The 20,402-nt window shown below is 41.1% G+C and overlaps 1 protein-coding gene across 1 annotated transcript in view; it reads right to left on the reverse strand.

Annotated features, from left to right (window-relative positions):
• The window catches only part of LOC148512054 (uncharacterized), a 54,608-nt gene that overhangs the window by 24,097 nt on the left and 10,109 nt on the right, over positions 1 to 20,402 (reverse strand). Inside the window, exons 6-7 of the mRNA XM_088482366.1 lie at positions 18,581 to 19,492; positions 15,347 to 15,351 (exon numbers count right to left, since the gene is read on the reverse strand). Coding sequence (XP_088338492.1) covers positions 15,347 to 15,351; positions 18,581 to 19,492 — 917 coding nt within the window. The remainder of the gene's footprint in view (positions 1 to 15,346; positions 15,352 to 18,580; positions 19,493 to 20,402) is intronic.

The following is a 20,402-nucleotide window of genomic DNA, read 5'->3' on the forward strand; positions in this document are numbered from 1 at the left end:
TACGGTCCCCTCTCCCCTATATAATAATAATACCACATATCAGTGTGTATGGGAGCTGTGTTATTCCCCTTCATATATCACTGTACAGTCCCCTCCCCCCTATATAATAATAATACCACATATCAGTGTGTGCTGGGAGCTGTGTTATTCCCCTTCATATATCACTGTACGGTCCCCTCTCCCCCTATATAATAATAATACCACATATCAGTGTGTGCTGGGAGCTGTGTTATTCCCCCTCATATATCACTGTACGGTCCCCTCTCCCCTATATAATAATAATAATACCACATATCAGTGTGTGCTGGGAGCTGTGTTATTCCTCCTCATTTATCACTGTACAGTCCCCTCCCCCTATATAATAAGAATACCACATATCAGTGTGTGCTGGGAGCTGTGTTATTCCCCCTCATATATCACTGTACTGTCCCCTCCCCCCTATATAATAATAATACCACATATCAGTGTGTGCTGGGAGCTGTGTTATTCCCCCTCATATATCACTGTACGGTCCCCTCTCCCCTATATAATAATAATACCACATATCAGTGTGTGCTGGGAGCTGTTATTCCCCCTCATATATCACTGTACAGTCCCCTCTCCCCTATATAGTAATAATACCACATATCAGTGTGTGCTGGGAGCTGTGTTATTCCACCTCATATATCACTGTACAGTCCCCTCCCCCCTATATAATAATAATACCACATATCAGTGTGTGCTGGGAGCTGTGTTATTCCCCCTCATATATCACTGTACGGTCCCCTCTCCCCTATATAATAATAATACCACATAGTGCGTGCTGGGAGCTGTGTTATTCCCCCTCATATATCACTGTACGGTCCGCTCTCCCCTATATAATAACACCACATATCAGTGTGTGCTGGGAGCTGCGTTATTCCCCCTCATATATCACTTTACAGTAATAATAATACCACATAGTGTGTGCTGGGAGCTGTGTTATTCCCCCTCATATATCACTGTACGGTCCCCTCTCCACTATATAATAATAATACCACATATCAGTGTGTGCTGGGAGCTGTGTTATTCCTGCTCATATAACACTGTACGGTCCCCTCTCCCCTATATAGTAATAATACCACATATCAGTGTGTGCTGGGAGCTGTGGTATTCTCCCTCATATATCATTGTACTGTCCCCTCTCTCCTATATAATAATAATACCACATATCAGTGTGTGCTGGGAGCTGTGTAATTCCCCCTCATATATCACTGTACGGTCCCCTCTCCCCCTATATAATAATACCACATATCAGTGTGTGCTGGGAGCTGTGTTATTCCCCCTCATATATCACTGTACGGTCCTCTCCCCCTATATAATAATAATACCACATATCAGTATGTGCTGGGAGCTGTGTTATTCCCCCTCATATATCACTGTACGGTCCCCTCTCCCCTATATAATAATACCACATATCAGTGTGTGCTGGGAGCTGTGTTATTCCACCTCATATATCACTGTACGGTCCCCTCTCCCCTATATAATAATAATACCACATATCAGTGTGTGCTGGGAGCTGTGTTATTCCCCCTCATATATCACTGTACATCCCCTCTCCCCTATATAGTAATAATAGCACATAACAGTATGTGCTGGGAGCTGTGTTATTCCCCCTCATATATCACTGTACAGTCCCCTCTCCCTATATAATAATAATACCACATATCAGTGTGTGCTGGGAGCTGTGTTATTCCCCCTCATATATCACTGTACGGTCCCCTCTCCCCTATATAATAATAATAATACCACATATCAGTGTGTGCTGGGAGCTGTGTTATTCCTCCTCATTTATCACTGTACAGTCCCCTCCCCCTATATAATAAGAATAACACATATCAGTGTGTGCTGGGAGCTGTGTTATTCCCCCTCATATATCACTGTACTGTCCCCTCCCCCCTATATAATAATAATACCACATATCAGTGTGTGCTGGGAGCTGTGTTATTCCCCCTCATATATCACTGTACGGTCCCCTCTCCCCCTATATAATAATAATACCACATATCAGTGTGTGCTGGGAGCTGTTATTCCCCCTCATATATCACTGTACAGTCCCCTCTCCCCTATATAGTAATAATACCACATATCAGTGTGTGCTGGGAGCTGTGTTATTCCACCTCATATATCACTGTACAGTCCCCTCCCCCCTATATAATAATAATACCACATATCAGTGTGTGCTGGGAGCTGTGTTATTCCCCCTCATATATCACTGTACGGTCCCCTCTCCCCTATATAATAATAATACCACATAGTGCGTGCTGGGAGCTGTGTTATTCCCCCTCATATATCACTGTACGGTCCGCTCTCCCCTATATAATAACACCACATATCAGTGTGTGCTGGGAGCTGCGTTATTCCCCCTCATATATCACTTTACAGTAATAATAATACCACATAGTGTGTGCTGGGAGCTGTGTTATTCCCCCTCATATATCACTGTACAGTCCCCTCCCCCTATATAAAAATAATACCACATATCAGTGTGTGCTGGGAGGTGTGTTATTCCCCCTCATATATCACTGTACGGTCCCCTCCCCCTATATAAAAATAATACCACATATCAGTGTGTGCTGGGAGGTGTGTTATTCCCCCTCATATATCACTGTACAGTCCCCTCTCCCCTATATAATAATATTACATATCAGTGTGTGCTGGGAGCTGTGTTATTCCCTCTCCTATATCACTGTACGGTCCCCTCTCTCCTATATAATAATAATACCACATATCAGTGTGTGCTGGGAGCTGTGTTATTCCCCTTCATATATCACTGTACGGTCCCCTCTCCCCCTATATAATAATAATACCACATATCAGTGTGTGCTGGGAGCTGTGTTATTCCCCCTCATATATCACTGTACGGTCCGCTCTCCCCTATATAATAACACCACATATCAGTGTGTGCTGGGAGTTGCGTTATTCCCCCTCATATATCACTTTACAGTAATAATAATACCACATAGTGTGTGCTGGGAGCTGTGTTATTCCCCCTCATATATCACTTTAGAGTCCCCTCTCCCCTATTAAATAATACCACATATCAGTGTGTGCTGGGAGCTGTGTTATTCCCCCTCATATATCACTGTACGGTCCCCTCTCCACTATATAATAATAATACCACATATCAGTGTGTGCTGGGAGCTGTGTTATTCCTGCTCATATAACACTGTACGGTCCCCTCTCCCCTATATAGTAATAATACCACATATCAGTGTGTGCTGGGAGCTGTGGTATTCTCCCTCATATATCATTGTACTGTCCCCTCTCTCCTATATAATAATAATACCACATATCAGTGTGTGCTGGGAGCTGTGTAATTCCCCCTCATATATCACTGTACGGTCCCCTCTCCCCCTATATAATAATAATACCACATATCAGTGTGTGCTGGGAGCTGTGTTATTCCCCCTCATATATCACTGTACGGTCCTCTCCCCCTATATAATAATAATACCACATATCAGTATGTGCTGGGAGCTGTGTAATTCCCCCTCATATATCACTGTACGGTCCCCTCTCCCCTATATAATAATACCACATATCAGTGTGTGCTGGGAGCTGTGTTATTCCACCTCATATATCACTGTACGGTCCCCTCTCCCCTATATAATAATAATAATACCACATATCAGTGTGTGCTGGGAGCTGTGTTATTCCCCCTCATATATCACTGTACAGTCCCCTCTCCCCTATATAGTAATAATAGCACATAACAGTATGTGCTGGGAGCTGTGTTATTCCCCCTCATATATCACTGTACAGTCCCCTCTCCCTATATAATAATAATACCACATATCTGTGTGTGCTGGGAGCTGTGTTATTCCCCCTCATATATCACTGTACAGTCCCCTCTCCCCTATATAATAATAATACCACATATCAGTGTGTGCTGGGAGCTGTGTTATTCCCCCTCATATATCACTGTACAGTCCCCTCTCCCCTATATAATAATAATACCACATATCAGTGTGTGCTGGGAGCTGTGTTATTCCACCTCATATATCACTGTACGGTCCCCTCTTCCCTATATAATAATAATACCACATAGTGTGTACTGGGTGCAGTGTTATTCCCCCTCATATAACACTGTACAGTCCCCTCTCTCCTATATAATAATACCACATATCAGTGTGTGCTGGGAGCTGTGTTATTCCCCCTCATATATCACTGTACGGTCCCCTCCCCCTATATAATAATAATAATACCACATATCAGTGTGTGCTGGGAGCTGTGTTATTCCCCCTCATATATCACTGTACAGTCCCCTCTCCCCTATATAATAATATTACATATCAGTGTGTGCTGGGAGCTATGTTATTCCCCCTCATATATCACTGTACAGTCCCCTCTCCCCTATATAATAATAATATCACATATCAGTGTGCTCTGGGAGCTGTGTTATTCCCCCTCATATATCACTGTACAGTCCCCTCTCCCTATATAATAATAATATCACATATCAGTGTGCGCTGGGAGCTGTGTTATTCCCCCTCATATATCACTGTACAGTCCCCTCTCCCCTATATAATAATACCACATATCAGTGTGTGCTGGGAGCTGTGTTATTCCCCCTCATATATCACTGTACAGTCCCCTCTCCCCTATATAATAATAATACCACATATCAGTGTGTGCTGGGAGCTGTGTTATTCCACCTCATATATCACTGTACGGTCCCCTCTCCCCTATATAATAATAATACCACATAGTGTGTACTGGGTGCAGTGTTATTCCCCCTCATATAACACTGTATAGTCCCCTCTCTCCTATATAATAATACCACATATCAGTGTGTGCTGGGAGCTGTGTTATTCCCCTCATATATCACTGTACAGTCCCCTCTCCCCTATATAATAATATACCACATATCAGTGTGTGCTGGGAGCTGTGTTATTCCCCCTCATATATCACTGTACGGTCCCCTCCCCCTATATAAAAATAATACCACATATCAGTGTGTGCTGGGAGGTGTGTTATTCCCCCTCATATATCACTGTACAGTCCCCTCTCCCCTATATAATAATACCACATATCAGTGTGTGCTGGGAGCTGTTATTCCCCCTCATATATTACTGTACAGTCCCCTCCCCCTATATAAAAATAATACCACATATCAGTGTGTGCTGGGAGCTGTGTTATTCCTCCTCATATATCACTGTACAGTCCCCTCCCCCCTATATAATAATAATACCACATATCAGTGTGTGCTGGGAGGTGTGTTATTCCCCCTCATATATCACTGTATGGTCCCCTCCCCCTATATAAAAATAATACCACATATCAGTGTGTGCTGGGAGGTGTGTTATTCCCCCTCATATATCACTGTACAGTCCCCTCTCCCCTATATAATAATATTACATATCAGTGTGTGCTGGGAGCTGTGTTATTCCCTCTCCTATATCACTGTACGGTCCCCTCTCCCCTGTATAATAATACCACATATCAGTGTGTGCTGGGAGCTGTTATTCCCCCTCATATATTACTGTACAGTCCCCTCCCCCTATATAAAAATAATACCACATATCAGTGTGTGCTGGGAGCTGTGTTATTCCTCCTCATATATCACTGTACAGTCCCCTCCCCCCTATATAATAATAATACCACATATCAGTGTGTGCTGGGAGGTGTGTTATTCCCCCTCATATATCACTGTATGGTCCCCTCCCCCTATATAAAAATAATACCACATATCAGTGTGTGCTGGGAGCTGTGTTATTCCTCCTCATATATCACTGTACAGTCCCCTCCCCCCTATATAATAATAATACCACATATCAGTGTGTGCTGGGAGCTGTGTTATTCCCCTTCATATATCACTGTACGGTCCCCTCTCCCCCTATATAATAATAATACCACATATCAGTGTGTGCTGGGAGCTGTGTTATTCCCCCTCATATATCACTGTACAGTCCCCTCCCCCCTATATAATAAGAGTAATATAATAATATGGAGCATTTTACCTGTAGACTACTTCGAGCTTCACAACGATAAAATGGCGGCTGAGGACTCTGTGGCCCCGCCCCCACCCAGCGTCACTGGCTAGATGCGAATGGTACACGTCTTCCGGCTATAGGAAAATGGCCGCCGTGCATTTTATTTGTGGCCACTATCTATAGTATAATTAGAGTTTAGTATTATTATACTCTGTATAGCCATTAGGATGTTACACGTCAGCACATCCGGGCTTTTTGGCTCCTTATATTCTGTCCATGTTTGTCTCCCGGAGCTAACGCGCAGTCTGTGTACTTTGGGAAAATGGCCGCCGTCTGCTCCTTAAAATGGAGACATATTTTTATTTACTCGAGCAAATATATATTTTCCTATAGTGTTCAGTGGAGAATTGCTGATGGTGACTGCCCTGTGTGGTAGGTGACAGTAACCTGAGGCTGTGTATATAGTACAGGGGATATATAGCTGTATATACTGTGCTCAGCATCACCTTTATAATATAATAATAAAATAATATTAATAATGTTATATTTGCTGTGTATTTTTTTTCAATGTCTAATTTTTTTTTAATTTATTGCTTATATTTTGCCTTTTCACCACTTATTCCCTCACCTCCGCTCTGATCCACTTATTCATAATGTTTCATTTTTTCAGATTTTTTTTTTTTAGAATTGTTAGATAAATGGTGACATTAGGACACAAATATGTTCAAATTATTACTATTTTTTTTTTCTTGGTGTTCATAATAAATTAATATAAAAGAATCTTTTTTTTTTCCTGTAGCTAATAGTTATATTGTGATTAATGCATATATTTTTCAGAGCCTGCCCCATTTACTAGAGCTTTTTTTTTCTTTCTCCCTGTCCCGGATTTCCCTTTCTCCCTGAGCCATTAAAGATTCTCCCGCGTTGCCTGATGAAGGTGAATTAGTGGCGATGGAAAAGGGAAATATACAGAAACTTATCAGGCTGCTGGGCATGACTCTGTCATTAATTTGGCGATATCTCACACTTCCTGGCTTAGTGACCGAATCACAATAAGATGCCTGGTAACTAACGGTTCCCAAAGCCTTCAAAAGGGGGAGTTGGGATACAAGGTACAAAAATCCTCTTTTGGTTTATCATCTTCTCTTACAAACCGCCATCTGTTTGCCTTTTCTATTGTTTAGCAAAGAAACTCCATTCTCCATTTCTGCTTTAATCGAGTCAGGGTCTATGGCAGAGGTTCCCAAACATGGTCCTCAAGGCTCCCCAACAGTTCAGGCTTTAGAGATCCATGATTGAGCACAGTCAGTTAAATCAAATTGACTGAGGTACTAATTAAGTCACCTGTGCTCAACCATGGCTATCTCTAAAACCTGAACTGTTGGGGAGCCTTGAGGACTGTATTTGGGAACCTCTGATCTATGGAAAAATTAATTGATCAATGTCTTATGGGTCAACTGAATCTTCCTGCTGATTTCAAAGAAAGAGTTAGTCCTTTTAGAGACCATTGATGGGACATCCATTACCTCCGTGCCTGTTTCACAAGAAACTACTGCTATAAGTGTGGAGACCTTACAAGGTCATAGAGAACAATTTTCCCTTGATTGTGGTCATTCCCCTCATTTCCCGATCATATTACAAATTCTATGGTTGTAGACACACAGTCCTATCATCAATTGTCAGACCGAGTCGATTTCTTTTCACTCAAACTGTGACTGTGCTCTCTCAATTGTGACAGTATCCTCTCAATTACAGTTTGTGGAACTTTGACCTCTTAGGAAGGAAAATGCTGAAAGTGTACAAATTTTTTTTAATGTTTTCAATTAAACGACATTGTTTCCACATCGTCAGCAGGACTGTCCAATTGATTTAGAGCCTGCTAGATAGAATCTCCTAAGGATTAGGCAGAATATCTGCTTATATGTTAACATACACAGAAAACTGAATAAATCCGTTAATTCCCGGCGCTAATATCTTAAAAAAATCCCTCAAAGGCAATATAGAATTACCTTAAAAACTAATTTCAAAATGAAATGAAAAAACCTGCAGCAATTGAACCAAGCCGGGTGAGGGCTTATAATAGTAAAATAAAATAAAAAAATGTATATATATATATATATATATATATATATATTTATATGGACAATATTTTTAAATATTGCTCTAGTATTTATTATAATTTTTACTGGTCCACTACTCTAGCCTACAAGTCTACTAGATTTAAACTTATCTGTTAAACTTATTAGTTATTATTAAATCTAATGCTATTTGTTATTATGAACTTATTATTTTACTGTTTTGTTTATGGTAAAAAAAACTATTACTACTCAGGTTCTGGGAGTGACGCCATCTGATTATCACCTGCACTATCACCTCGATTTTGTTTAATGGACTAACCAATCAGCAACGATCTGATTACATCCAAACTACCATCTACCTGTATATAAGAACGACACTCCCAAATAACCTGACGAAAGAGCACTTGTACTAAGCACGGGCACCCACAGGGCAGCCCGGACTTTAGCAACGCTCCTTCACCAATGTATTGATTCTTACATGTAGGAGTCAAAGATCCCACCATTCTCTATACACCCAGTGTGCAGTCTTGACTTAGCTGACTTGCTTTGGATACAATCTACGGCATCAATCCAATTAGGTGCAAATTGCGAGTTTGTTTCATTAAACTCGCAGACTTCGCACGAATGTGCACACCTGAGAATTCTCCAAGCCAATAAAAAAATGCCTATTTGCTGTACTCGCAGCGGAGGTTTGCGAATTGACTTCTAAATGCGATGTTTGAGAAGTGCATGAAAAAGTGGGGAGATCATCCTGGACCCCCCAAAATTTTGTTAGCAGGCCCATAAGGAAGGCTGTTTGTGGGCATTAGGACAGTACTGAAGGTTTTTAAATGGTGTCAAATGGCTGATCTGTGATTTTTTTTAAAAATGCAAAAAAATATAAAAAAAAAACGTTTTTCATTTTATCTCAAACGAATTAAATGAAAAATACAAAAAAAAGTAGGAAAAAAGGAGCAGGGAATTTTGAAATATTGTGAAAAAAATTGTACAAAAAAAAAACAATCATTTGTCAAAAAGAAAAACACTGTAATTTAAATTTGGGGTGCCTAAACTGGAATGGGATTGAAATCCCAGTGGCTGTTTAAATCCCGACAGCGAATGCCCGACATGAGGAGATCCCAACTGAGGTAGGTAAGTATATGAACCCACCCCCTCCCTGCACTCTAAACTTAACACTCCCGGGGGGGGTGTGCTTGAACCTAACTTCCCTCCGGTGGTGCCTAACCCTCCCTCCTAGGGGTGCCTAACCCTAATCTCCCCCCCCAAACCTAACACTAACCCCGCTAGGCTCCCTAATACTAACCCTCCCCCCCCCCGCGGATAATGCTAAGGGGCGCCCCGGACTTACCTTTGTTTGGGCTGTCTTCCTCGGCGTTCCGGTGTTGGGATTAACATAGGTGTCGGTATTTCGACACCTATGTTACATCCCTTGCCGGGATTCCGCTATCGGCATTGAGACCGGCGGCCTCACTACATCCCACCTAAACCAATGTAAAAGTTGATTTTGGGGTCATTATTGGACTAATTTAGCAAATTGGAAACTTCCAATTGCCTAATTAGTCATTAGGGGGGTGTCCAAGGGGTTCAGCACAGTGTCCTAACATTTGAACTCACCCTCAGGGAGGTGCACTGGAAAAATGTGAATTCTCTCTGACTGTTTCAGAGCGAGTTGGTAATTGGATTGACCCCTGTAATTCGCTGTACGAATTAGAAGAGAAAACAGCAACTCGCACCTAATTGGATTGACCCCTATTAGTACTACTGTGAAGTGGCTACATTGTTGCTGGAACTTTCTTTCAGTTCATTTATAAGTTTATTGGCTACATCTATGTTTACTTCTATCTGCTTAAGGTAATAATTTAATATGGATTGTCTCTACACAATCCTAGACTGCCTACCGCAGGGGGTTCCGGGGTCCGGCTGTAGAAGATCCCGCCCTCCACCCACCTGTGCTGTTATTTTTTATTTATTTTTTTCCATCTGGATGGATTTGTCGGCTATGGATGATTTGAGTGCGCAGTCTTAGCCTACATTTACATTAGTTTTGGGAACAGTTCACACCTCATTTACATTAGTATCTTGAAATATAGAAACTAGCACCAATACACATTTCCACAGGACACTAGGACCAAACCAACTGCTGTCTCAGTCGGTGTCCATGAGGACCCCACATGCCACACCACTGCACCAACAACACCCGGATTGGTAACCCCTGAAAACCAGCGCTAAACACCTGCAAAGTCCTGACATTTAGAACCTGATTCAGTGATAGAGGCAATGCTTATGCAGTTCAGCGATTATAGGTGATCTGCGCACTGCACGTGCCTCAAGTTTCATTTCGATTGCCGGCAAAATTGAGCGGTATGATTTGGCCGCAGTGTGATTGTCAGTCAGGGAGAATTTGGGGGAGGCAACATGGGATTGGCGGCACAAATGCTGGTGTGTTGCGACTGTTTTGGGAGCGTGTCACAGACTGCGACCCTGTACGCAGTAAAAATGGCTCTAGTGGCCATTTTGAGTAATTTCAGGTTTACTCAAAAATGTGATAACCATCTGATTTGTGACCAATGCTTGTGTCTTTGTATGCTATTGCGACATGTGCGTTTGCATATTCTCGCACAGCGGTGACATTAGCCTCCATTACTGAATGAGACCCTTAGTCCCAGTACCTTTTTGGAAGGTTCTGAACTGTTTCTGAGCCTGAATTATAAGCATTGAAAGAATATATTGAGGATAATCTGGCGTGTGGATTTATTAGACCACCCACTTCTCCTGTTGGGTCTCCTATATTCTCTGTGGAGAAGAACCACGGCTGTGAACTCCATCCCAATTCATGATCGCCACTGATTGTGTAATTTTTTTGAAAAACTACAGACCGCTTGCATTTTCACTAACGTGTCTTTTATTCGGCCTTGGAAAAAACATTTGGATGTCGATATGGTCTAGGAAATATCCTAGACAAGTTTTTGTCATCATGTATCTTGACAACATATTGACCTATTTATAAGATCCCCAGGACCATCAAAATCATGTTCGGTTAAGTCCAGAGATTATGTCAGAACAATCTTTTATATAAAATAGAAAAATGCACTTCTCGCACCAAAAGCATTGAAATCTTAGGACATATTTTTTCAGAAGATCTCAGTATGGACTCTTCTAAGACCCAAGTCCCCCAAGACTGACATATGCTGAGAGATGTAAAAGCTGTTCAGAGATTCTTGGGCTTTGCAAATTATCACAGACATTTCATGAAATCTTCTCAAGGATTGATAGGCTCCTCACTGAATAAATTCAATACAAGTTCCTTCTGCAAGGTCTGATTCAGCCCTGGAAGCCTTTGTAAGTTTGAACAAAAAGCTCCTATTCTGGTTTATCTGGATATAACTCAATTTTTTATTCTTGATGTTGATGCCTCAAGTTCTGTAGTTGGCATGGTGCCATTTTAGATAAAAGGACAAGAAAGCATACTTGTTCTTTTTTCTTTAGTGAACTAACAACTGCAGAGCAGAATTACTCAAATGTGGATCAAGAACTCTTGGTCATCAATGGATGAAAGGCATAATTTGCTTGAAGGAACAACAACTCCAAACAGCATATTCATAGATCACAAAAATCTTAAATACCTAATAACAGCAAAACGTCTCAATGCTCGACAAGCTGAGAATTTACACAAAGAAAAACTTGAACATCTTCCTTTTAATACCACCTAATAGAATGATTGTCTCAGTAGGGTTGCAGAATTTATGATCTCAAATAGCAATAGCTACAAAAACATTTAGAGGATTTAACAATCTCTTAATTCAGTGCCCTGGAATTCATAAATTTTCTGATGGCTGTTCTCTGTTCTCCGCGGTTTATTCAAACCTCAGTGGCTCATCCCGGAATTTAAAAGGCTTTTACCCTGATTTCTCATTACTAAAGATGGTGGAGATATCAAGAATTATGTCCACACTTGCACAGTTTGTGCTTGACACAAATTTTGGCACACTCCTCCATTTGGTCTTCTATTTACTCTACTGGTACCAAGATGGGCCTTGGAAAGGTATTTCCGTGGCCTTTATGTCAGAAATCGCTCTTTCTTAGGACTTCACAACCAACTTTGTTATTGTAGATAAAAACACCAAAATGGCTAATTCTACTCGTCTCAGAAAACTTCCTAGAACCTCACATACAGCCAAAGTTTCTTTCTTAGCTCTACAAGTTACTTGGTTGCCCACAATTCACTGTCTCCAATAGAGGATCGTAATTTACCTTGTGATTCTGGAGGGCTTTCTGCAACTTACTCAAATTTAGATCTTTTGTCTGATTATCATCCTTAAACCAAAGACCAAACAGAATAAGGGAATACAATCTTAGAAGAGTACCTTCGAATCTACTCAAACTTTCAGCAAGACAACTGGATGGAGTTACTTGCTTTAGCTGAATTTGTATATAACATTGGGAATCATTCTTCAACTAAAGTTCCTTCTCAAATTACGGAACTCAGTGTTAAGACGTTCTTTGTTATTAGGGAATGTTATATCCATTCTCTACCAGTTGACATTAAAAATCTTATACTTACATGCTTCATTGCGATCTTATATTTACATGTTTCACACAATGGCTGCAATCACATTTGGCACACAGTAACTCCTTAATCCTTTCCTTACACTTGAATTATTGTCTCCATATACTAAACCATCCTAGACCATGATAGATCCCCTGCCCTTAGCTCACTGCACTCCTATTACCCCCATCCCTTTACCTCTTACAAGCCCTTGCCTACCACCTATAACCCCTTACTTCTCAAATTTCCTTTACCTTTTTCCTTCCTCTCTTCTTTTTACTCTTTCTCCTCCAGATTGACACAAGACAACACTTTTGTTTTTCTTTTCTTTATTATGACAAAAATTTCCTTTATTTAAATTTTGTTAAAAATTTCAAAATTGATGACTTAGGATGGAAAAATTTCCTACCAGATACATCCAAGAGGATACAGCAACGCTTCACGGACTCTAGTATCATTTGTTAATGATGGATGATGTTAATCTGGTGGACAAGTTTCTAATAGGACATTTGGACTCACGCACATAACTTTCCCCATTGCTATTTCACAATAGCTGTGTTTACTACATTGCAACTGTATTCTCACCTCTAGGATTCCTTTGTTACATTGTATGTATGATGTATCTTGTTTATGCCTTTCATAAATGTAAGCTCTCCTTTGTCTCAATAAAAAAAATATTGATAAAAAAATACATAAAAAGTTATATCAAGTCAAGCGACATTTAACTCTTAATCTGCAAGAGGCTCAAAAAGATATCAATTTCAGGCAGATAAGCATCACCAATCAGATCTTCAGTTACACATAGGAGATAAAGTTTGGCTTTCCACCAAATTTCAGTCTTATCAGTCTTAAATGTCCTTCTATAAAGACAGCTGAATGCTACATTGAATCATTCCAAGTCTCAGCCATTCCAGCTCCTTCCACTGTCACATCACTGCTACCTCTGCATTATGCCATGAATTCATCCTGACTTCCATGTTTCACAAGTCACACCAGTGTCACCAGCTACTAGACATTCGAGGGTCTCTCCAACATTGGTGATCTACAGTCTTAGCAGTTAGCCCGAGCTCACCAACTTCTGTGGTCTGCTGCCATTGCTGCATCCCACCCCTCTGTGGTGAAAGGGGCTCTGTATACAGTACAGGTGAGATCTCCACTAACATATATCACCTATGCGTACTAAGGTCACAGGTCTTCTCCTTATTTAAGACACCTGCCCATCAATCTGGCCTTGATTATTACAGGACCACCTCCCCTTGGTGTTTCCGCATCTAAAGTACTCAGATGTATCCTGACTTTCTGCTTGATTCCTGACCATTCCATTCCAGCTCCTGTCCTTGTCTGTACTACGCCTGAAGATACTGATATTCGTTACCAACCTTTGTTGTTGACCAAGAGCTTAAAATCTGTCAGTACTTTGCCTGGTGAAATCTGATCACCGTGTACCAAACCTTGCTGCCGACCATGAGATCGCTACAAGCCCTATCTGTACATTGCTTGGAGTCACTCATACACACCAGTCCAACCACTGACTGTAAGCCTCTTGTTATCGTTCTTTATACTGGAAGTTTGTTCCACTGGATGTCTATCCTGCTGCCGGCCATGGGACGCCACTGTATCCTCTAGCTACTGACTGCAGGAACCGCTCAGTTACCGGCCATAGTGATCTGATCCTGACTGCGGGAACAATTTCCCTCATTTCCATGATTGTGGTAATATAACTCCCCTCATCCTGATACTTTATATGTCATCACCTCGGCACATCAGGAACTAAGGTTAGCGATTGGATTATTCATGTACATGGAGGACAAATCATGGCAAGCTCAGGTCATATAGCCAGCATAGATGACAATATATAATCCCAGGATCATATAGGAACCGGTTAGCTGCCGACTAATGGAAATAGTGAGATATATCATACATTTCCTACTGACATAGTGCACATGGGACATCCGCACTTATATAGTTTAATAACCGGCTTTCTTCCTTCACTTTCCTTTTTGAATAATTTTAAGAACAACAAGAGGTCACCTTGGTAAGTAATAATAGATTTTATTACATTATTTGCATACAGATAACATAATTGCAGGTCATGTCCGTATATACACAGTAGTGTTATTTCACAAAGAAAAACGTTTAGGTCAAATAATATGTGTATAAAAGTTGGATACATCAAAACAAATAAATCATACCCAATACTCACAGATTTTATCATAAATACAAAAAACATATTAGAAGAAAGACCTTAGTGGAGACAAATTAGCAGCATAATCTAATACTTCTTGTTATATTAAATGTTCTTTTTGTTATGTTTCAGTGATTAAAGTAGTTGACACTTCTCTATAGATATTGTCACCAAAAAAAAGTCTTGCATTGGTAAAAAATGTGTCTCTGACCTCCTTTTATTTGAAACGGGGAGGTAGGACCGCAGGACCTTCCACAATGTGAGTACAACAGCAAGGTGATAGTGTTAGATAACGTACAGCAAATTGTTCCGTACAGCCAGGGTACCACTCACCCGCTGGATACGCTGATAGGCACTCTCTTCTCCTCTCTGCCGCCACCTGTGTAGTGATGGACGGGGACGTCGGTGGGAGTCCGCCTGGTTACTTGGTGTCTAACTTTGTTGCGTATGTAGGCGGATCACACCGGCCGATTGTGACAGCTACAGGGGGATATATCCCATGTGCACACCTCTGATGAAGTCACCAGGTGCGAAGAAACAGGTTAGGGAGTCCCTTCAACTGCGGGTATTACGTTCTACTAACGCCGCCTGAGGCTGCGGATGAGAGGTCACGCAAATACTAAAACTCTCAATAATACACCAGACCTACATTTCCAGCTGGGGTGCTGGGAAATAGATGTCGTAATGTTGAAATCAAATTGAGAATGATTATATGAAAGCTTTGAGGTGGACTGCCATATACTTGTCATACCACTTGCGGCAAGTGAGGATTTTATTTTGTATACAAAGTGCGATAATTCCATTGGATACATGAGACTAATTTTTTCTTATGCATAATATGTATCACATCTGATGCATCTGTGCACAATTGAGCAAATAAGCTGAATTAAATTGTGATTTTGTGTTTTACTCCAGAGACCCCTAACTGGGGATTTTTTCCTGTTTGGGAAAGTAATATATGGTTCCTATACATAGAGTCTGATCAACTCTCTGTATTTTTTATAATACTATCTATATTGTTATCAGTATGATATATATATATATTCATTTAGGCAGTGTATTTATTGGTATTTATGTCTATGTAAATGTATGTACTTTTTCTGACCATAAATTCGGGTAATTAAATCTATTAATTTTTTATGTGTGCTTGAATTAATGACCTGACTCGGGTATTTAAGTGCAGTATATTGCCTTTCGGTACTGTTGTCAAGAGGTAGCAAAAACCTCTTTTTTACTGCTGCATAAATACTTGTTTCCCTGTCCTGGGTAAGCGCTGTTTTTTCTTTTTGCTTGTACTAAACTACCTCGCCGATAACAGAGCATTGTAGTGACCACCTTTCTATATAGAGAGCATCACAGTGACCGCCATACAATACAGAGAGCATCACAGTGACCACTATATAATACAGAGAGCATCACAGTGACCGCCATATAATACAGAGAGCATCACAGTGAATGCCATATAATACAGAGAATATTGCAGTGATTGCCATATAATACATAGAACCCCACAGTAACCACCAGATAATACAAAGAACATTGCAGTGACCGCCATAAATACAGAACTCAAATGACCACCACAAACTACACAGACTATGGCCCCTGGAATTGGATAAATCAGACCATAAGCTTGCTGGCAGATCTATAACAACTATAATATATATCAGGAACAGATGGTTGACACTCTAGATATCTAGGGCCTGATTCAGAGATGGACACAAATGCGATCGCAGCTGCAATTTTATACGCAGCTGTGAAATTATGCTAATGGTTCCAGAGATCACCCAGGCATAAGGACGCCCACCGCGGCATTCTCATATGTGTACATCGCTTACCTGAGTAAATCAGAAGCACACTGAACAGCCATCTTGCCCTTGCGGAAGGTCTGACCAGCTGCAGACTCGGCAGCTCTCCTGACTCGCAGAGGGTTCTCATGCTACGTAGGAGATCGCAGGTGCTAATTTATGCACGCCCATGTAACGGCGTTTAAACAGCCAGACACGCCTGCATTTTTCTGACCACCCCCCATTACCTCCCCCCAAACGCTGACAACCTGTCACTTACTCTGCGATGTATTTCTCTGTGAATCTGTAATCACAGTGTGGTCTCTGCGAACGTTCAGTGCGGCTTATACGCAGGCACAACAGCAAACAATTGCTCGATCTGCGCCCGTAATCACCATCGCCTCCAACTCTGAATCATGCCCTTAGTACAGAAACACAGGTGATCAAATGTAGTCTTTAGTGTTTCAGATCTGTTTATCAATGTTCTTTCATCCCAGTGCAGGAGGCAGCTGTACACACACACACATATATATTTTACACACAGGAACACAGGTACACACAGATGCATTAAACTATGTTTTGTTTATTTAGTCTGTTTCACTGTCATGCAGATCCCTACAAAGGAGCAGTGTTACTTCTGACACACAGAGCCCTCTCTATATTATGTGTTATGGTACAATTATGAGCCATGAATAAATGAGCAGTGCTACATATAATGTTTTCCTAGATTTGCCTATTATAGGATCACACTCCAATGCACTCTGATAATGTCACCCAATAGAGAATCACTTGTTACAGGCAGCTCATACCTCCCCCATCTCTTACCTGTCCTGCTGTTCTGCTCCCCTCTAACAGTACAGTACCTCATTACTATTATTTCCACAGGTACCTCTGGACGGTGGAGCCTGGACGAGAGCACCCAATGAGAGGCAGCTTAGCACTTCACCCGGTCACCACTGTGTGACATTTAAATCTCTGTGGGGGGTGAATGAGCGGGGCATCTAACGACAGGAGCTTTGGTGCCATGTGGGGACACAATTGCAGATAGACCAGGAGGCGGAGCTTAACACAATGGGACGGAGCTTCGGACGGACCCTGGTGTTGAGGGGGGTAGAGTAATGGCCGGGGCTTCGGAGCCGGGGTAATATATTATATAAGACCCTATATACCAATATGATCTGTTACTGTTTTGGAGAGTGATACCAATATCTAATAGCATAAGGAAACTGCAATAATATACACACAAGAGATATGTTCCAGACTTATACTGTTAACACACATTCCAACTATATCTCTAGAGGGTAATAACAACATAACATGTTAAAATAGTGTGACTGGAGCATTGAACAGCCTTCCATAGGTCAGTGATCTAAATATACATTTGACTATACTCTGTAAATATATTTTTACCTGTATTTAGAAATTACCTTATTGATATCAACGGTTTTAGCAATACTGACATTTATTTTGTTGGGTGTGAATTGTCTGATGTTCAACAAGAGCTGATTTCTGTATAAAGCATTTTCCACACTCAGATCATGGAAATGGTTTCTCACCAGTGTGACGTCTCTGATGTGTAAGAAGATTTGATTTCCGTGTAAAACATTTCCCACACTCAGAGCAGGAAAATCGTTTCTCACCTGTGTGACTTCGCTGATGTGTAACAAGACAAGATTTCCGTGTAAAACATTTCCCACACTGTGAGCAGGAAAATTGTTTCTCACCTGTGTGAGTTCTCTGATGTGTAACAAGAACTGATTTCCGTGTAAAACATTTCCCACACTCAGAGCAGGAAAATAGTTTTTCACCTGTGTGAGTTCTCTGATGTGTAATGAGATGTGATTTACATATAAAGCATTTCCCACACTCAGAGCATGGAAATGGTTTCTCACCGGTGTGAATTCTCTGATGTGTAACAAGACATGATTTCCGTGTAAAATATTTCCCACACTCAGAGCAGGAGAATTGTTTCTCACCTGTGTGAGTTTTCTGATGTGTAACAAGATTTGATTTACAAATAAAGAATTTCCCACATTCAGGACATGGAAATGGTTTCTCACCTGTGTGACTTCTCTGATGTTTAACAAGAGATGATTTCTGTGTAAAACATTTCCCACACTCAGAGCAGGAAAATGGTTTCTCACCTGCGTGAGCTCTCTGATGTCTAACAAGAACAGATTTATGTTGGAAACATTTCCCACACTCAGAGCATGGAAATGACTTATCCCCTGTGTGACTTATCTGATGGAAAACAAGACCTAATTTATGTGTAAAACATTTTCCACACACAGAACATGAAAATGGCTTCTCACCTGTGTGACGTCTCTGATGAGTAACAAGAGCCGATTTATGTGTAAAACATTTCCCACACTCAGAACATGGAAATGGTTTCTCACCTGTGTGACTTCTCTGATGTGCAACAAGATGCGATTTATGTGTAAAACATTTCCCACACTCAGAACATGGAAATGGTTTCTCACCTGTGTGACTTCTCTGATGTGCAACAAGATGTGATTTATGTGTAAAACATTTCCCACAAACAGAACATGGAAATGGTTTCTCCCCTGTGTGAGTCCTCTGATGCTTGACAAGGTGGGATTTCCAAATAAAACATTTCCCACACTCAGGACATGGAAATGGTCTCTCACCTGTGTGACTTCTCTGATGTGCTACAAGATATGATTTACATGAAAAACATTTACCACACTCAGAACATGAAAATGTGTGAGCTGTAGTATATGGAGCAATATCTGAGCTGTCAGTAGAACATACCCCATGATAAGAAGTACCAGATGATATATCTGTACTATGAATCACTGAATATATGTTTAGGCTATGAGGGTTTATTCCTGTAGAATCTTTAGTGATCTTATTATCTTCTATTTTATGTGCTGAAGACCAACTTAGAGATCCTTCAGAGCTCATTCTGCTTGTGCTCCCAGCCACTAGAAATAAAAGAAATAAACAGAAATTAATATTTTTACTGAGAAGCAAAGTAATATTGTTAGTGAGTTTTTTAGCGCTATAGTTTCAATTTGCAAACTGAACAGTTTATTACAATTATGCACAGATACAAAATATGGCTTTTTCCTCTCTCTTTGGCATCTCAGAGGCTTCAGGTGGTCTCTTGGAATGTAGGGGTGTCCCATTTGAAGCTTTGTCTCTTGATTTAGAAATGTATGCTAATGCCGCCGCAGCTGTTTCAGAAACGTATGCTAAATCCGCCGCAGCCGATTCAGAAATGTACGCTAATGACACCGCAGCTGATTCAGAAACGTATGCTAATGCCGCTGCAGCTGATTCAGAAACGTATGCTAATGCCGCTGCAGCTGATTCAGAAACGTATGCTAATGCCGCCGCAGCTGTTTCAGAAACGTATGCTAAATCCGCCGCAGCCGATTCAGAAATGTACGCTAATGACACCGCAGCTGATTCAGAAACGTATGCTAATGCCGCTGCAGCTGATTCAGAAATGTATGCTAATGCTGTCGCAGCTGATTCAGAAATGTACGCTAATACTGCCGCAGCTGATTCAGAAATGAATGCTAACGCCAACACAGCTGAATATTTGGATGCATCGGCCGTGCGAATGTATGCAAATGCCACAATCACTGGGAATTTTAGTGAGACGTCTGCCAAATCCAAAGACTGAGTACAAAGACGCAGCAACGGATGCAGATCGGTCGATAATCGGCCTTCTGAGTAACCCAACAGTTGCGCAGAATGACCATTGGAACTGAGACACTGGGGCCATTTTTACTGTGTACGGGATTGCAGTAACAGGAAGAGGCATGCCCAGAAAATGGCCACAACATGCCTGCGTTTGAGTCGCTACCTTCCTGTTGCCACCCAAAA

The sequence above is a fragment of the Taudactylus pleione genome, unplaced genomic scaffold, assembly GCF_031769625.1.
Source record: "Taudactylus pleione unplaced genomic scaffold, aTauple2 ptg000285l, whole genome shotgun sequence".
Taxonomy (NCBI): domain Eukaryota; kingdom Metazoa; phylum Chordata; class Amphibia; order Anura; family Myobatrachidae; genus Taudactylus; species Taudactylus pleione.